We start from the raw sequence: 12987 nt of genomic DNA, 5'->3' as shown, positions 1-12987 counted from the left end.
AAAGACAATGGCGGGGGGAGGCATGGACGCCCAATGAGATACGTTACTAGGCGGGGCTTAGGCCATCTTAGCCAGTAGACTGCTGCAGTAGGGTAGTTCAAGGATCTCCTCTACCAATGAGATGTGTTTGCCAGTCGTGGCTATCCAATCGGATGTGTGGGGGCGTGACCCGACCCCTCTGTCCAATGGGAGCACGCGGAGGGCGGAGCACTAGGAGGGGGCGGTGGAGTGAGGCAGCGACGCACTCGTCATTCAGCCCTTTCTGTATCGGCGCCTCACGGAGGAAGCATCGCGCGCGCAGCGGTCTGAGACAGAGGCCTACACCCCCCCCCACCCGCCGCCATGTCCAAGTCCGAGGTGAGCCAAGCCCAGGGACTCCGGCCGCCATCTTCTCCACGCGGCCCTCCCCTGGCTCTGTTGCTCCGGAGCCCTCGGCATGCTTCGGCGGCTCCTTACTGCTTTGGGGGCCTCTTAGACTTCGGTCTAATCTGCAAGGCCCCTACTTGCGCCCGCGGCGGTCCGCGTACTGCGCGTGCGCCCCCTCAGAATTGGCGCGTGCGCGGCCCTTCTCTCACCCCATAGGGGCGGCCCTTTCGCGCATGCGCGGCGGGGGCTAGTCTCTGGGCGTGCGCCGGCCTTTGTGCAGCACCAGATCGGAGCTATGGCGGCCGGCCGAGCGGCGCGTGGCGGACATCGTGTGCGCGTGCGTGTCTGCTCGGCTCGCCCTTTCCCCACGCTAGGCGCCTGGGCTGTGCGGGATGCAAGGCCTCGGGGTGGGGGGCAGGCCCGGGGATCAGTACACCGTGGGGGGGGGGCTGTTGCCCTTTTTCTCAGGGCTCAGAATCAGGAGCTGTGGTTCGCCTGGAAGCCATTGTGCAGTGGGGTTGGCTTCTCCCTCTCTCTCTTCCCCCCCCCCCGGTCAGGTTATTATAATCTCCTTGGGGGGAAGGGAATTCCTGCTCCCCAGGTCTAGATCAGTGCTCCCTTGGGTGGGAGAGAACGGGTATTGTTAGCTCCAGGAGGCTGTTTAATCCTGTTTCCAACTCATGGCTTGTTCTTTTTCTCTAGTCCCCTAAGGAACCTGAGCAGCTGCGCAAGCTCTTCATCGGTGGCCTGAGCTTCGAGACAACAGATGAGAGCCTTCGTGGCCACTTCGAGCAATGGGGCACACTCACCGATTGCGTGGTGAGTGTCCTGGTCCCAAGGCCATCTCTGAAGCACTCTAGGGCTTCTTTTCTTGGGCAGGGCAGATGTGTTACAATAACTTAGCAGCCTTCAAAAATACTTCTTGCCAAATGGAGTAAAAATGTTTCCTTGCGAGGAGTGGGAAGGGAGCAAATAAACTTGTATGTATTTGATATTAAAACTCAGAAATGGGTGAAGGAATCTCATTCTGTGGCAATACTGGTTTTTGATGCAGTGGGGAGAGATGAAGAATTTTGTTTTTACTTACCAGTTAAGAGTCCTTAAATCACTATTCCAAGATAGTGGAATACTCTACTTGCTGTATGAGTGATGGACCCTCACCGCTTGTCGGCTGTATCTTGATCCCGCCCACCATTCCCCCCCCCATTGGGGACATTGCAGTCTGTATATATTATGTGTGCTGCCCAACACCAAAATACTAACATCCCCCTATACGCTGTATGTTACCCCCAATGATCAACAACTGACACTTCAAATTTTCTGTATCGTTTATTTTTCAAATATTATCTTATATAGTTGGTCTAGTTGCATACTTAGTGTTGCTCTGAAGGGTTCACTGAACATAAAAATGGCCATATTGGGTTAGACTAATGGTCCATCTAGCCCAGTATCCTGTCTTCCAACAGTGGCTGATATCAAATGCTAGTTTAGCGGGAATTAACAGAACAAGGCAATTATCAAGTGATCCATTCTGTCATCTAGTCCCAGATTCTGGCAGTCGGAGGTTTTCAGTAACTTGTAGGACAAAGCCAATGCTAGATAATAACCTTGTATGTTCCTTTGTTCTCATCTGTATGCCACTTTGCTTGTTTCACGTTATTTACTTTGGTCACTAATAGAGATGTGTCATTTCTAGGTAATGAGAGATCCAAATACCAAGCGCTCCAGGGGCTTTGGGTTTGTTACATACTCTACAGTAGAAGAGGTTGATGCTGCCATGAATGCTAGACCGCACAAAGTTGATGGCAGAGTTGTTGAACCAAAGAGGGCCGTATCCAGAGAGGTATGAATTGATGTTTAATCTAATCATGACGTTTCTGTAGACTTAAATGGGCTGTTCACGCACTGGTGATGTAGTGTTAAATGGTCCTGTGTGGTTGTGTAGGGAGTGGGATGAGGTTGGGAGTATGGTTTAGCTATAATCAAAGGTTTAAACTGTGAAGAATAGCTCCCCTCCTCTTCAAGGGTTGGGGGAGCAGCACTCCCCACACACAAAGCTCCCCCTACATTAATCACGCTAGCTGTAACTGCCAATGCACTGATGCCAGCCAAAACATGCCCCCAAAAAAAGACATTAGTCAATGGCATAGATCAGGGGTGGGCAAACTATGGCCTGTGGGGCGATTTAATCCGGCCCTCAAGCTCCAGCTGGGGAGTGGGGTCAGGGGCCACTCTACGTGCGAGTGCCGTGGCTCCTGGAAGCTGCGGGCATGTCTCTCCTCCAGCTCCTACACTAGGGCAGTCGGGGCTCCATTCACTGCCCCTGCCCCAAGTGCTGTCCCTGCAGCTCCCATTGGCCGGGAACTGCGACCAATGGGAGATGCAGGGTGGTGCTGCTCTGCCTCCACGTAGAAGCCGGAGGGGGGACATGCCACTGCTTCCAGGAGCTTCTTGAGGTAAGGGCTGCCTAGAGCCTGCACCCCGAGTCCCTCCCGTGCCCCTGCCCTGATCCTCCTCCTGCCCTCTGAACCCCTCAATCCCAGCCCAGAGCACCCTCCTGCACCCCACACCTTCAGCCAGATCCCTCATCCCCCGTACCCCGGCCCGGAGCACCCCTGCACCCTGGACCCCTCATTTCTGGCCCCACCCCCAGAGCTCGCACCCCTCCTTCACTCCAACTATCCCTGGCATAGATGGTACTGAAATTCTTAAAGCAGAACCATGCCATTAGTCACTCGCTACAATTGATTGTGAAGGGGGACAAAATTTCATCTGTGCACTAGCCTTTAACTTCTGTTTGCAGTCGTAGTGCACAACTACCACAATTTTGTATATTGGCTTTCTTTGTTTGAGCCATGAGATCCTTGAAGTTCAGACCAGTGATTGAGGAGTCCTAAATTTGTACATCTCAGATAATACTTCATATTGCCCTATTCTATCCTGCATAGGACTCTCAGAGGCCTGGAGCTCACCTGACAGTGAAGAAAATCTTTGTTGGTGGGATTAAGGAAGACACAGAGGAGCACCACCTGAGAGACTACTTTGAACAGTATGGCAAAATTGAAGTGATTGAGATCATGACAGACCGTGGCAGTGGCAAGAAGAGAGGCTTTGCATTCGTCACCTTTGATGACCACGACTCCGTGGACAAGATTGTTAGTAAGTATCCCAGCGAGCCTATTACGCAAAGCTCTGCAAACCAGCAAGGAATTGATAGTATTTGAAAGGGAATTGTCCTTCGCTTAAAATCAGGATGCAGATGTGGATGTAACAGCTAATGACAACCTAGTAATGTCTGATTCTTCCCTTTCAGTTCAGAAATATCACACTGTGAATGGCCACAACTGCGAAGTGAGGAAAGCACTGTCAAAGCAAGAAATGGCCAGCGCTTCATCCAGCCAAAGAGGTGAGTGCCAGTTTCTATAAATCAGTTTGAAATTAATCCAAACGGACCCTTGATAATTAGCTGTGCCATTCACAAACACTACTCTCTCTTCTAGGTCGCAGTGGCTCTGGGAACTTCAGTGGTGGCGGCGGCCGTGGAGGTGGATTTGGTGGAAATGACAACTTTAACCGTGGCAGCAACTTCAGTGGTCGTGGTAAGTGACTTGAGGGGTCATTCTGACTAAAATTAAAAGGATACTGTCAGGCTAACAAAACTAAAGTTTTAGCCCATAGGTTAACACACCTGCTGCTGCAGTTCTGACTATTGATTTTACTTGTTGATTTGGACATTGGACTAAATGCAATTCTCCTTTCTTGGCTCTTGCATTCTAACATGGTACAAGGGCTCATTGAGGCAGAGCTTGGAATCCCTGATTCCTTGCAACAGTCTCCATCAATTTATACAGCTGCTTCATTCTGTAAAACTGGCTTACAAAAACGTGTGCCCTGGGCGCCAGCACCTGACAGTGTCCCTTCCCGGATAGACTGAACACAAAGGTTTGTTCTTTTCAGGTGGGTTTGGTGGCAGCCGCGGTGGTGGCTATGGAGGCAGTGGAGACGGCTATAATGGATTTAGCAATGAGGGTAAGGCCAAAGCATAACTTTACTGACATGTCAGCGCCCAGGTTGCCTTGTTTCCGGGCTCAAAGGTGCCACGCCCATGAAGAAGCACTGGTGACGTGAGGAAAGTGACTAAACTCCAATCCCTTGGCCTGGCGGAAAGGCTGATACAAACTGACTACAGCATGGACCCAACTGGATCCATCCAGATAGAATAATTATTGTTAAGCATGTCACATTGATTGGTCACAAATTTTCTACACAAATATATTGATTTACCAAAGTGCATGCTGTGATCAGTTCTTCGGGGAGTTTCTAATTCCATCAGTGAACTGTGGGTTGTGAAATGCTGGAATTCAGCAGTCTTGTTTTTATTTTGTAGGTTATGGTGGTGGCGGCGGCGGTGGCCCTAGCTACTCTGGAGGAAGCAGAGGCTACGGTGGCAGTGGCAACTATGACGGCTATAACAACGGAGGTGGTGGCGGCTTTGGCAGTGGCAGTGGAGGTAAGTATTCCCTCAGTGTCACTAGGGGACCTTGCTCAGAAGTGGACTATTTGGCTTTCAAACAGCAATGCCAGTTCTTTCCGCCATGCTACAGTTTCATGGCAAAAGCCTTTATTACTAATAGACCGACATGGGACGTAATTTCCTAAGCTATCTCAACCTCCCCATTACCACATGGTATGTTGCACCTCCTGTTTCCCAAAATTCCGTTCTGTATCGTCTCCAGCCTTGGGCCACCTCTCCCTCCCCTGCCATGTTGCACAGGCAAGAGAACGTCCTCACTCTGGAGACTGCCCTTGAGTTCTCAAAACTGTGCTGCAAAAACTGCCTTTCAGCCAGATGCCCTGCAGAGTGTACTATTGCTGAGAAGGGCAGGCTGTGATTTGGAATGCCTATCGCTTGTTCCACTCCTTAGGAAGCAGCTTTGGAGGTGGCGGAAACTACAATGACTTTGGCAGTTACAACAACCAATCTTCAAACTTTGGCCCTATGAAAGGAGGGAACTTCGGAGGCAGGAGCTCTGGTCCATACAGCAGTGGTGGTGAGTCTCAGAATGAGGGGTCTGTCCTTGTAAAGGGGGGGAGTAGGTGTGAGGGAAGCCAATACCAAGATGCCACACTTGTGATACAAGCTTGAAATCTACCTGCCTAGTGTCTACAATTATCTAGTTTTAACCACAGGAACAGTCACTAGCCCACAGTTAAAAAGCTTTCCTCCTGACATGAAAATCCTTGTCCATTTAACCTCACACAGCGTAGTAAATCAAATGTAATTCTAGTTGAATATCCAACAGGAACAAACTCATGCTTCAGAATATGCTTAATTGCAGACATTCAAACATACAGTTGGGATCAAATGCAGTCCTTTGCAATTGTGGCTTACCTGAATCTAATCCACTGCCCAACCTTGCTGTCAGGTTTGCCAAACCCCCTCAGTCTTTGTGTTTGCTATAACATGGCGGGTCAGGGCCCCTCAGGTGGTTGTGATGTTACTACATGGGGGGTTGTACGCTGTCAGCCTCCACCCCAAACCCCGCTTTGCCGCCAGCATTTATAATGGTGTTAAATATATAAAAAGTGTTTTTAATTTATAGGGGGGGTCGCACTCGGAGGCTTGCTATCTGAAAGGGGTCACCCGAACAAAAGTTTGAGAACCACTGCTATAACGCCATCTCCAATTGCTCTCTCAGGTGGCTACGGTGGCTCCAGTAGTGGCGGTAGTTATGGAGGTGGGAGAAGGTTTTAACTACCAGGTAAGCATCTGGACATTGCACCTCTCAGTCAAACGTATCATGCTAGTGAATCAGTAATAGTAATGAATGTAGCTGAGCAAGTACCCAGTAAAAAGACTTAATTTCAGTAAAATGTGGATGTTTAAGCTAATGTTCAGATCAGCTGTCTGTGGGAACGAACTTGCTATTGGATTGTAGCCTTGAGTCTCAATATGTTTAGATTAACAACTTTATTCCATATTATTCAACAGGAAACAAAGCTTAGCAGGAGAGGAGAGCCAGAGAAGGGACAGGGAAGCGACAGGTTACAACAGTTGTGAACTCAGCCAAACACAGTTGTGGCAGGGTGTAGCTGCTACATGAAGACATGTGTTAGACAAACTCTCCTTTGCAAACATAAGGACTGTATTTGTGACTAATTGTATAACAGGTTATTTTAGTTTCTGTTCTGTGGAAAGTGCAAAGCATTCCAATAAGGGTTTTTATGTAGAATTTATTTTATTTTTTTCCGCACCCATGCTGTTGATTGCTAATTGTAATAGACTGATCATGACGCTGAATAAATGTGTCTTTTTTTTAAATGTGCTGTGTAAGTTAGTCTGATATAAGTCAATTGAATGCTATCCTAGCTATATGAATGCTGCAGTACCTGCATGTAACTAGACCAGGTATACCTCAGCAATAGTCCACTGCAGTGTCACTGGGCAGGAACAGTCGTTTGTGGGCCATGTCAGGACTCCTGAGCTGGGTCCTGAAGATTAATGCCAGGGGCTGTGTGTATTAGCAGCTTCACAGCTGTAACCACCAATGGAATCTGTAGATTTAGTTGTGCTGCCTCCGTGTAACCCTTGTAGACAGGACTTGGGTATCCTGTACTCCAGCTGCCACCGATGCAGCTGTTGGTGAATTACAGCTGCAAAGTCTGCTAGTGTAGATGGGTCCAGAGACTGTCTTACAGCAAACAAAAGGGGCTAATTCCTCGCATGGTGCATATACCCATGTAAATCCTTTCTCATCAAACAAGATTAACTTGCCTGGACAAAGTATATCAGGATTCTGCTCTATACAAGAGCAAAAGTCAGTTGATGTTGAGTAGCTAGGGCTGTAAACTGAAGTGTAATGGACCAGTCCCTGCCAGCCAAAACTTCCCATAAAAACTGTCCCTGGGCTATCTCACAAAGTTAGGGGGATTAACTCATTGGCATGGATCTTCTGTCCAGTTAACCAAATCCTACTGGCTGGCAGAGTTTGGAACTAAAACTCCTTTTCAACTTTTGGAAAAGGAAGAGCAATTTTAAAACCCAGCTCTAGCAGTGAGGGGGGTGGGGGCCTAGTTCTGCTGAGAAGCACACCCCAAATTCACAGCAAGCGGCAGGAGATCCTAATGGAGGCCAGTCTAGTTGGCCATGAAATCTTACCTGTTTATGATAAAGGAAAGCTGAGTGCATCCAGGGTTACTTTGAAAGCAAGCTGCACTTTTGTTTCTCGCAAAGCTATCCAGCTCAGATGCCTATGTTAAATGTTTCCACAAGCTAGACAGTGGCATCGTGACCATAAGTGTGGTAGAATCGTGACACTGGATCGGCTTGGGCCTCATGCTGGGAAAGTTGCACTGCATTTTTCTTTAACACAAGTGCTCAGCAAAAGGGTTGGTTCTCAAATACAGCTGCCAGCTTTGAGAAACAGTTGCAGTTTCTCAGACTGCTGAAATCAGACTCTAATCTCTGCCTCTTCTAAGCACTGACTGGGTTCTGCAGAAGTTGTCTGAACGAACGGTCACCTCTTGATATCTGAGGCGTTTTCTGACTGATGCAGTGTGATTCCATTGCAGTTTTAAACCTGTGTATAAACATAGACATCCAACTGCTGTAACTGAATCTCCCTTTTTTTGTTTTTAAACTGGTTGGTAACTAACCGTGCCTCAGCCTGTTTTAAAGGGGAACTGCAGAGGAAGAAACTGACCTTAGGCGATAGCCCCAAAATTTAAACAAGCTTCTACTGCTCCTCATTAGGAATATCAGATCTTTGCTGGCATGTGTAAGAGAGGGCTGGAGATGAGGTGGGATGAACAAGCCCTGTAATTTGAGGAACGTTAAAATCGTACTGCCTGTGTTAAAGGTTTAAATTCCAACTGCTGAAGTAGTTGGGATAAAAACTCTGAACTGGCACCCCCTTCTGTTCTGAGCCTCCAACACAGTGAAGACCTGAGCTTTCTAATGTAAATGGGTATAAAATCTCCGTTCTGCAGTTGCCCTCTAATGCAGATGAGTGCTGCTGCTGCTTCCTACAGCTGCCTAAAATTATAGCTTTAGTTTCCTTCCGTTTGCTGCGTTGCAGAACACGGGAGTTATTGAGAGCTCCCAGTTCTTATTCGTCTGGTATTTCAAATCAGAAGGCATTCACTTGTGATCTCAATTCTCTGATAAAGAGCAACTTAGCCCCATGGTAACTGTTTGAAGCAGGCCTGTCTCTAAATCATGTTGGCATATTTCTAACAGATCTCTTAAGCTGAATGATTATGAAGTGTATTAATGTGGAATGCAAAAAAAAAAAAAGTTTTAGTTCCGTTGGGTTTTATGTGGCTGAGTTTGCAATAGCAGGTGGATCCTAAACTTATTGAGGGAGACAAGAGACCTCAGGATTCATGGAGTATACTCTTGGCATGGCTTGATAACGTTGAGGACATGGTAGCATACCACAACAGAGGAAGGCACTCCAGGAGCCAAGAACTAAGTAGCTTAAAGATCCAGGAGACATGCAGATGTTGAGCTACTAGGAGCTGCTAGCAAGCATAGCACGAATGGCTTCGAGTTCAGACACTTCTACAGCTGAGAGAGAGTAGACACTTGTGTGTGGAGTCCAGTGTACACAGATAAGCCAGGTGCAGGCTCTGCACTCTAGGAGGGAGTGGAGTATCAGTGACCATCGAAGGAGGCAGACAAGAGTAAAGATCCTTGCTCTTAGGACTAGCAGTCAGATCCAGAAGGCAAGGTTTTATTACTGTGCTTGTAGGTAAGAACAGATTTTACTTATGTCCGTATGGTTTTGCCTGAAATTAATTTAAGTACTTTGCTAAAGCTTTGTGTAATGAACCCAAGTAGTCAGGCTAGCTGTCTTGAAATCTACAAGATGGGCTTCTTTTTAAACTCGCCCGGTGCTGTAAGTGCAAGCACCAGATGGCTGGAATATAGTGACTTTAAATTACTAGGTCACTGGCCTGAAAGTAATGCTCGCCAACCTATTTGTGGCACGTTCATTCTCAAGTCACTGCCTCTCATTCTATTGCCATTATTATTGGAGCTGCTTAATGTTTACCCACTTGCTTAGCACTGCAGTCCAGATTCTGTAAACTGCCTTAGTGCACTGTCAGTGCCTTTCAGAGGGCACTCAAATTGGCCAGCAATTAACTCTTTAAATTGCAATGGGGTGGTCATGCAGGGTAGCTTTTAAATGTCCTGGGGAGCAGCTATGCTGGAGAATCTAATGTGTGCCTTCACTTTTATAGGAGGAAATGCCCAGTGCTAAGCCTGCCCTCTAAACTAGAGGACTCCATGTACGTCTGCAGTGGCTGCTTTAAAAGGTGAGATCTGTGGGGGGTTTCTCATTGTAGGCCACTCTGTTCATGACTGCTGTTAATGCCTGGTATGTTTTGTTGGGAAAACTACCTCTGTTGGGCCTGGGGTAGATTTCAGTCCTCAAACAGGAATAAGGGATGTGGCTTTGTCTAGTGTGAAGCAATTTAGAAGCCCACGCAAGAAGCAGACCAACTAGGGATCCCAAATGACTTGCGGTAATGTCTGCTCTCTACTCACATGTTCTCTCACTTCCTTGCAATACTTTCTCTTATCTAGCCAGAAGCCCAGTCGCTGTCTCCGTGGCGAGTCGCAGAGCTGCTGTGTAGCTGTGTTCACTGGTTCATATTTGAACGCATCTTTTTAAATAAAGATTTTATATATTTTTTTACAATAAAGCTATTGTGGCTGAAAGTTCGATTGTATTGCAGTAGCACCCCAAACCTCAGTCTTGACCTAGTACTCCATTGTGCAAGGTGCTGTACAGACGCACAACAAAGACCGTCCCTACCCTAACAAGCTAAGTATGAAACGAGACACCATCAATACAGAAAAGAGGAAGCAATGAGGCACTACTGGGTAATGTGAGACAATGGATGTAGCACAGTAGCTGCTTGACCACTGCCAAGGTTTTGTAAACAAAGGAAAGACTGAGGTGCCCCTCCCAAGCAGGAGGGGCAGCATGGGGGGTGGGGAGCATGGCTTGGCTGAAATTCTGACAAATGGGTGATAAAAGGCTGCCGTCATTAGGCAATGAGAGGTGGGAGCTGCCATCGCCATAGTGTATGAGATGATGGCCAGACAGGCTGAGAGTGGCCATGGAAGTGAAGGCAAGTAGTTTCTGTTTGATGGGAGGGAAAACGGGGACCCAGTGGAAGGATGCAGAGGTGACAGTCAAAGCAACAAGCTAGGACAATGACTTGTATAGCAGCATTTTGAATGGATGCGAGCAGGATGAGATCGCATTCGTCAAGGCCCCACAAAAGGATGTTGCGGTAATTGAGGTGCAAGAGGAGAACCTGGATGAGAATTTTGCTGAGTGGATAGAGAAAAGTTCTTACGTAGCAGGAATCAGCATGATGTGAGGCTCTAGGGAGGGCTGAGGTGAAGATGATACCCAGGTTATGGGCTTGAGTGACGGAGGTATCCATAGTGATGGTGAGGTCGGTCTTGTTCACCCTGAGCTTAGGCATTGCTGAACACCCATGAGATTTTGGACACATGCCGAGATGTTAATTTGGACAGAAGACCCCTCTGGTGTAGAAAGGCAGGTCTGTGAATCATCCACATAGAAGTGGTACTTGTGGATGAGATTGTGTGGAGCAGGAAGAGTGGGGACCAAGAATGCTGCCTTAGGAACCACCATAGAAAGCTGAGGGGGATGAGGCGAATCCTCCAAACCTGCTGAAGGAATGATTAGAGAGGGAGGAGCCAAGGGAAGACAAGATATTGAGAAGAGTACTATGGAAAGGGATCTAGAGGTCATGCTGGACCACAAGCTAAATATGAGCCAACAGTGTAACGCTGTTGCAAAAAAAGCAAGTATTCTGGGATGTATTAGCAGGAGGATTGTAAACAAGACATGAGAAGTAATTCTTCCGCTCTACTCCGTGCTGATTAGACCTCAACTGGAGTATTGTGTCCAGTTCTGGGTGCCACATTTCAGGAAAGATGTGGACAAATTGGAGAAAGTCCAGAGAAGAGCAGCAAAAATGTTTAAAGGTCTAGAAAACATGACCTATGAGGGAAGATTGAAAAAATTGGGTTTGTTTAGGCTGGAGAAGAGAAGACTGAGAGGGGACATACCTTTTCAAGTACATAAAAGGTGGTTACAAGGAGGAGGGAGAAAAATTGTTCTTATCCTCTGAGGATAGGACAAGAAGCAATGGACTTAAATTGCAGCAAGGGCGGTTTAGGTTGGACATTAGGAAAAATGTCCTGTCAGGCTGGTTAAACACTGGAATAAATTGCCTAGCGAGGTTGTGGAATCTCCGTCATTGGGGATTTTTTAAGAACAGGTTGGACAAACACCTGTCGGGGATGGTCTAGATCAGGAGTTCTCAAACTGGGGGTTGGGACCCCTCAGGGGGTTGCGAGGTCATTACATGGGGTTGTGAGCTGTCAACCTCCACCCCAAACCCTGCTTGCCTCCAGCATTTATAATGGTGTTAAATACATTAAAAAGTGTGTTTAATTTATTAGGGGGGTCACACTCAGAGGTTGCGATGTGAAAGGGGTCACCAGGATAAAAGTTTGAGACTCACTGGTCTAGATAATACTTGGTGCTGCCTTGAGTGCAGGGGACTGGACTGGACCTCTTGAGATCCCTTCCAGTTCTATGATTCTATGCGAGCGTTGAGTGGCTGTTGGGCAGAAGCTGGATTGGAGAGAGTCTAAGAGGGTTGGAACCCCAGAGAGCATGTTGGATGTAGTCAGAGACACAAAGGGAGTTAAGAGGTGGACTCACCAACATGGGAGATGCTAAGAGCTTGTCTACTGATTAACACACGTGTCCCAGCTCACTATTACTGAAATATTGCTTCCTTTCTCAGTTTACCATATAATTATAAAATAAATCAATTGAAATATAAATGATGTACTTGCATTTCAGTGCATGGTATTCAGAGCAGTACAAACAAGTTGTGTGAAACTTTAGTCTGTACTAACTTTGCTAGTGCTTTTTATGTAGCCTGTTGTAAAACTAGACAAATACACCTCTACCTCGATATAATGTGACCCGATATAACACGGTAAAGCAGTGCTCCGGGGGGGGGAGGGGGGCTGCGCGCTCCAGCGGTTCAAAGCAACTTCGATATAACGCGGTTTCACCTATAATGCGGTAAGATTTTTTGGCTCCTGAGGACAGCGTTATATCGAGGTAGAGGTGTATCTAGATGAGTTGACGTACTCCCTGGAAGACCTCTGTGGTCCCCTTGGTTGAGAACCACTGCCCTAGAGAGTTTGTCTGTAGCAGGAGGGGAGTGAGGCAGAGGTGTAGGCCAAGGAAGAGGCAAAAAGTGGGACAGCAGTGGGTGGGCTGAGCTGACTGGGCCAAGCGGAGGAGGGGATAGAAACCTCTAAGGGGTGGGGGGCATGTCATTCCAGTCTACATGGTCAGTCTCTTCTCAAAGGTTCTGTGCTGTTTCGGCCAAGTTTGAGTCATACCCCAGGTGCTCTCCAGTCCCGTGCGCCGTCACTGGCTTCTCACTGACACAGCATGATTTTAAACATCCCAAATTTAGAAAGACTTAGGCCTGGTCTACACTGGGGAAAGGGATCGATCTAAGTTCTGCAACTTCAGCTACGTG

The 12987-nt window shown here is 47.5% G+C and overlaps 1 protein-coding gene across 6 annotated transcripts; it reads left to right on the top strand.

The window, feature by feature from the left end:
* Positions 1–244: 244 nt before the first annotated feature.
* HNRNPA1 (heterogeneous nuclear ribonucleoprotein A1) lies at positions 245–10091 on the top strand. 6 transcript variants are annotated; one of them, XR_010562287.1, is made up of 12 exons: positions 245–357; positions 1069–1185; positions 2063–2209; positions 3315–3525; positions 3680–3772; positions 3867–3965; positions 4324–4395; positions 4754–4876; positions 5292–5417; positions 6066–6128; positions 9613–9687; positions 9959–10091. XR_010562287.1 is itself a non-coding variant. In XM_065419735.1 (11 exons), exons 1-10 carry the CDS (start codon positions 343–345, stop codon positions 6119–6121), a joined length of 1059 nt encoding a protein of 352 aa, XP_065275807.1. In that variant the 5' UTR covers positions 245–342; the 3' UTR covers positions 6122–6128; positions 6359–7361. The 6 variants fall into 6 exon arrangements, 2 of the variants coding, with proteins under 2 accessions (XP_065275807.1, XP_065275806.1); XR_010562285.1 differs by having other exon boundaries at positions 5970–6128; XR_010562288.1 differs by lacking the exon at positions 4324–4395.
* The last annotated feature ends 2896 nt before the right edge of the window (positions 10092–12987 follow it).

This window comes from Emys orbicularis, chromosome 19 (genome assembly GCF_028017835.1).
Source record: "Emys orbicularis isolate rEmyOrb1 chromosome 19, rEmyOrb1.hap1, whole genome shotgun sequence".
In the NCBI taxonomy this organism is placed as follows: Eukaryota; Metazoa; Chordata; order Testudines; family Emydidae; genus Emys; species Emys orbicularis.
Note: the sequence above shows the minus strand (reverse complement) of the source record. Positions and strands in the feature narration are given on the sequence as shown.

Bases quoted from the DNA above. Each gene is read 5' to 3' on its own strand.
- HNRNPA1 (XM_065419734.1), top strand. The intron at 3,526-3,679 runs GTAAGTATCCCA...CTTCCCTTTCAG, and splicing joins CTCCGTGGACAAGATTGTTA to TTCAGAAATATCACACTGTG. The intron at 4,877-5,291 runs GTAAGTATTCCC...TCCACTCCTTAG, and splicing joins CTTTGGCAGTGGCAGTGGAG to GAAGCAGCTTTGGAGGTGGC.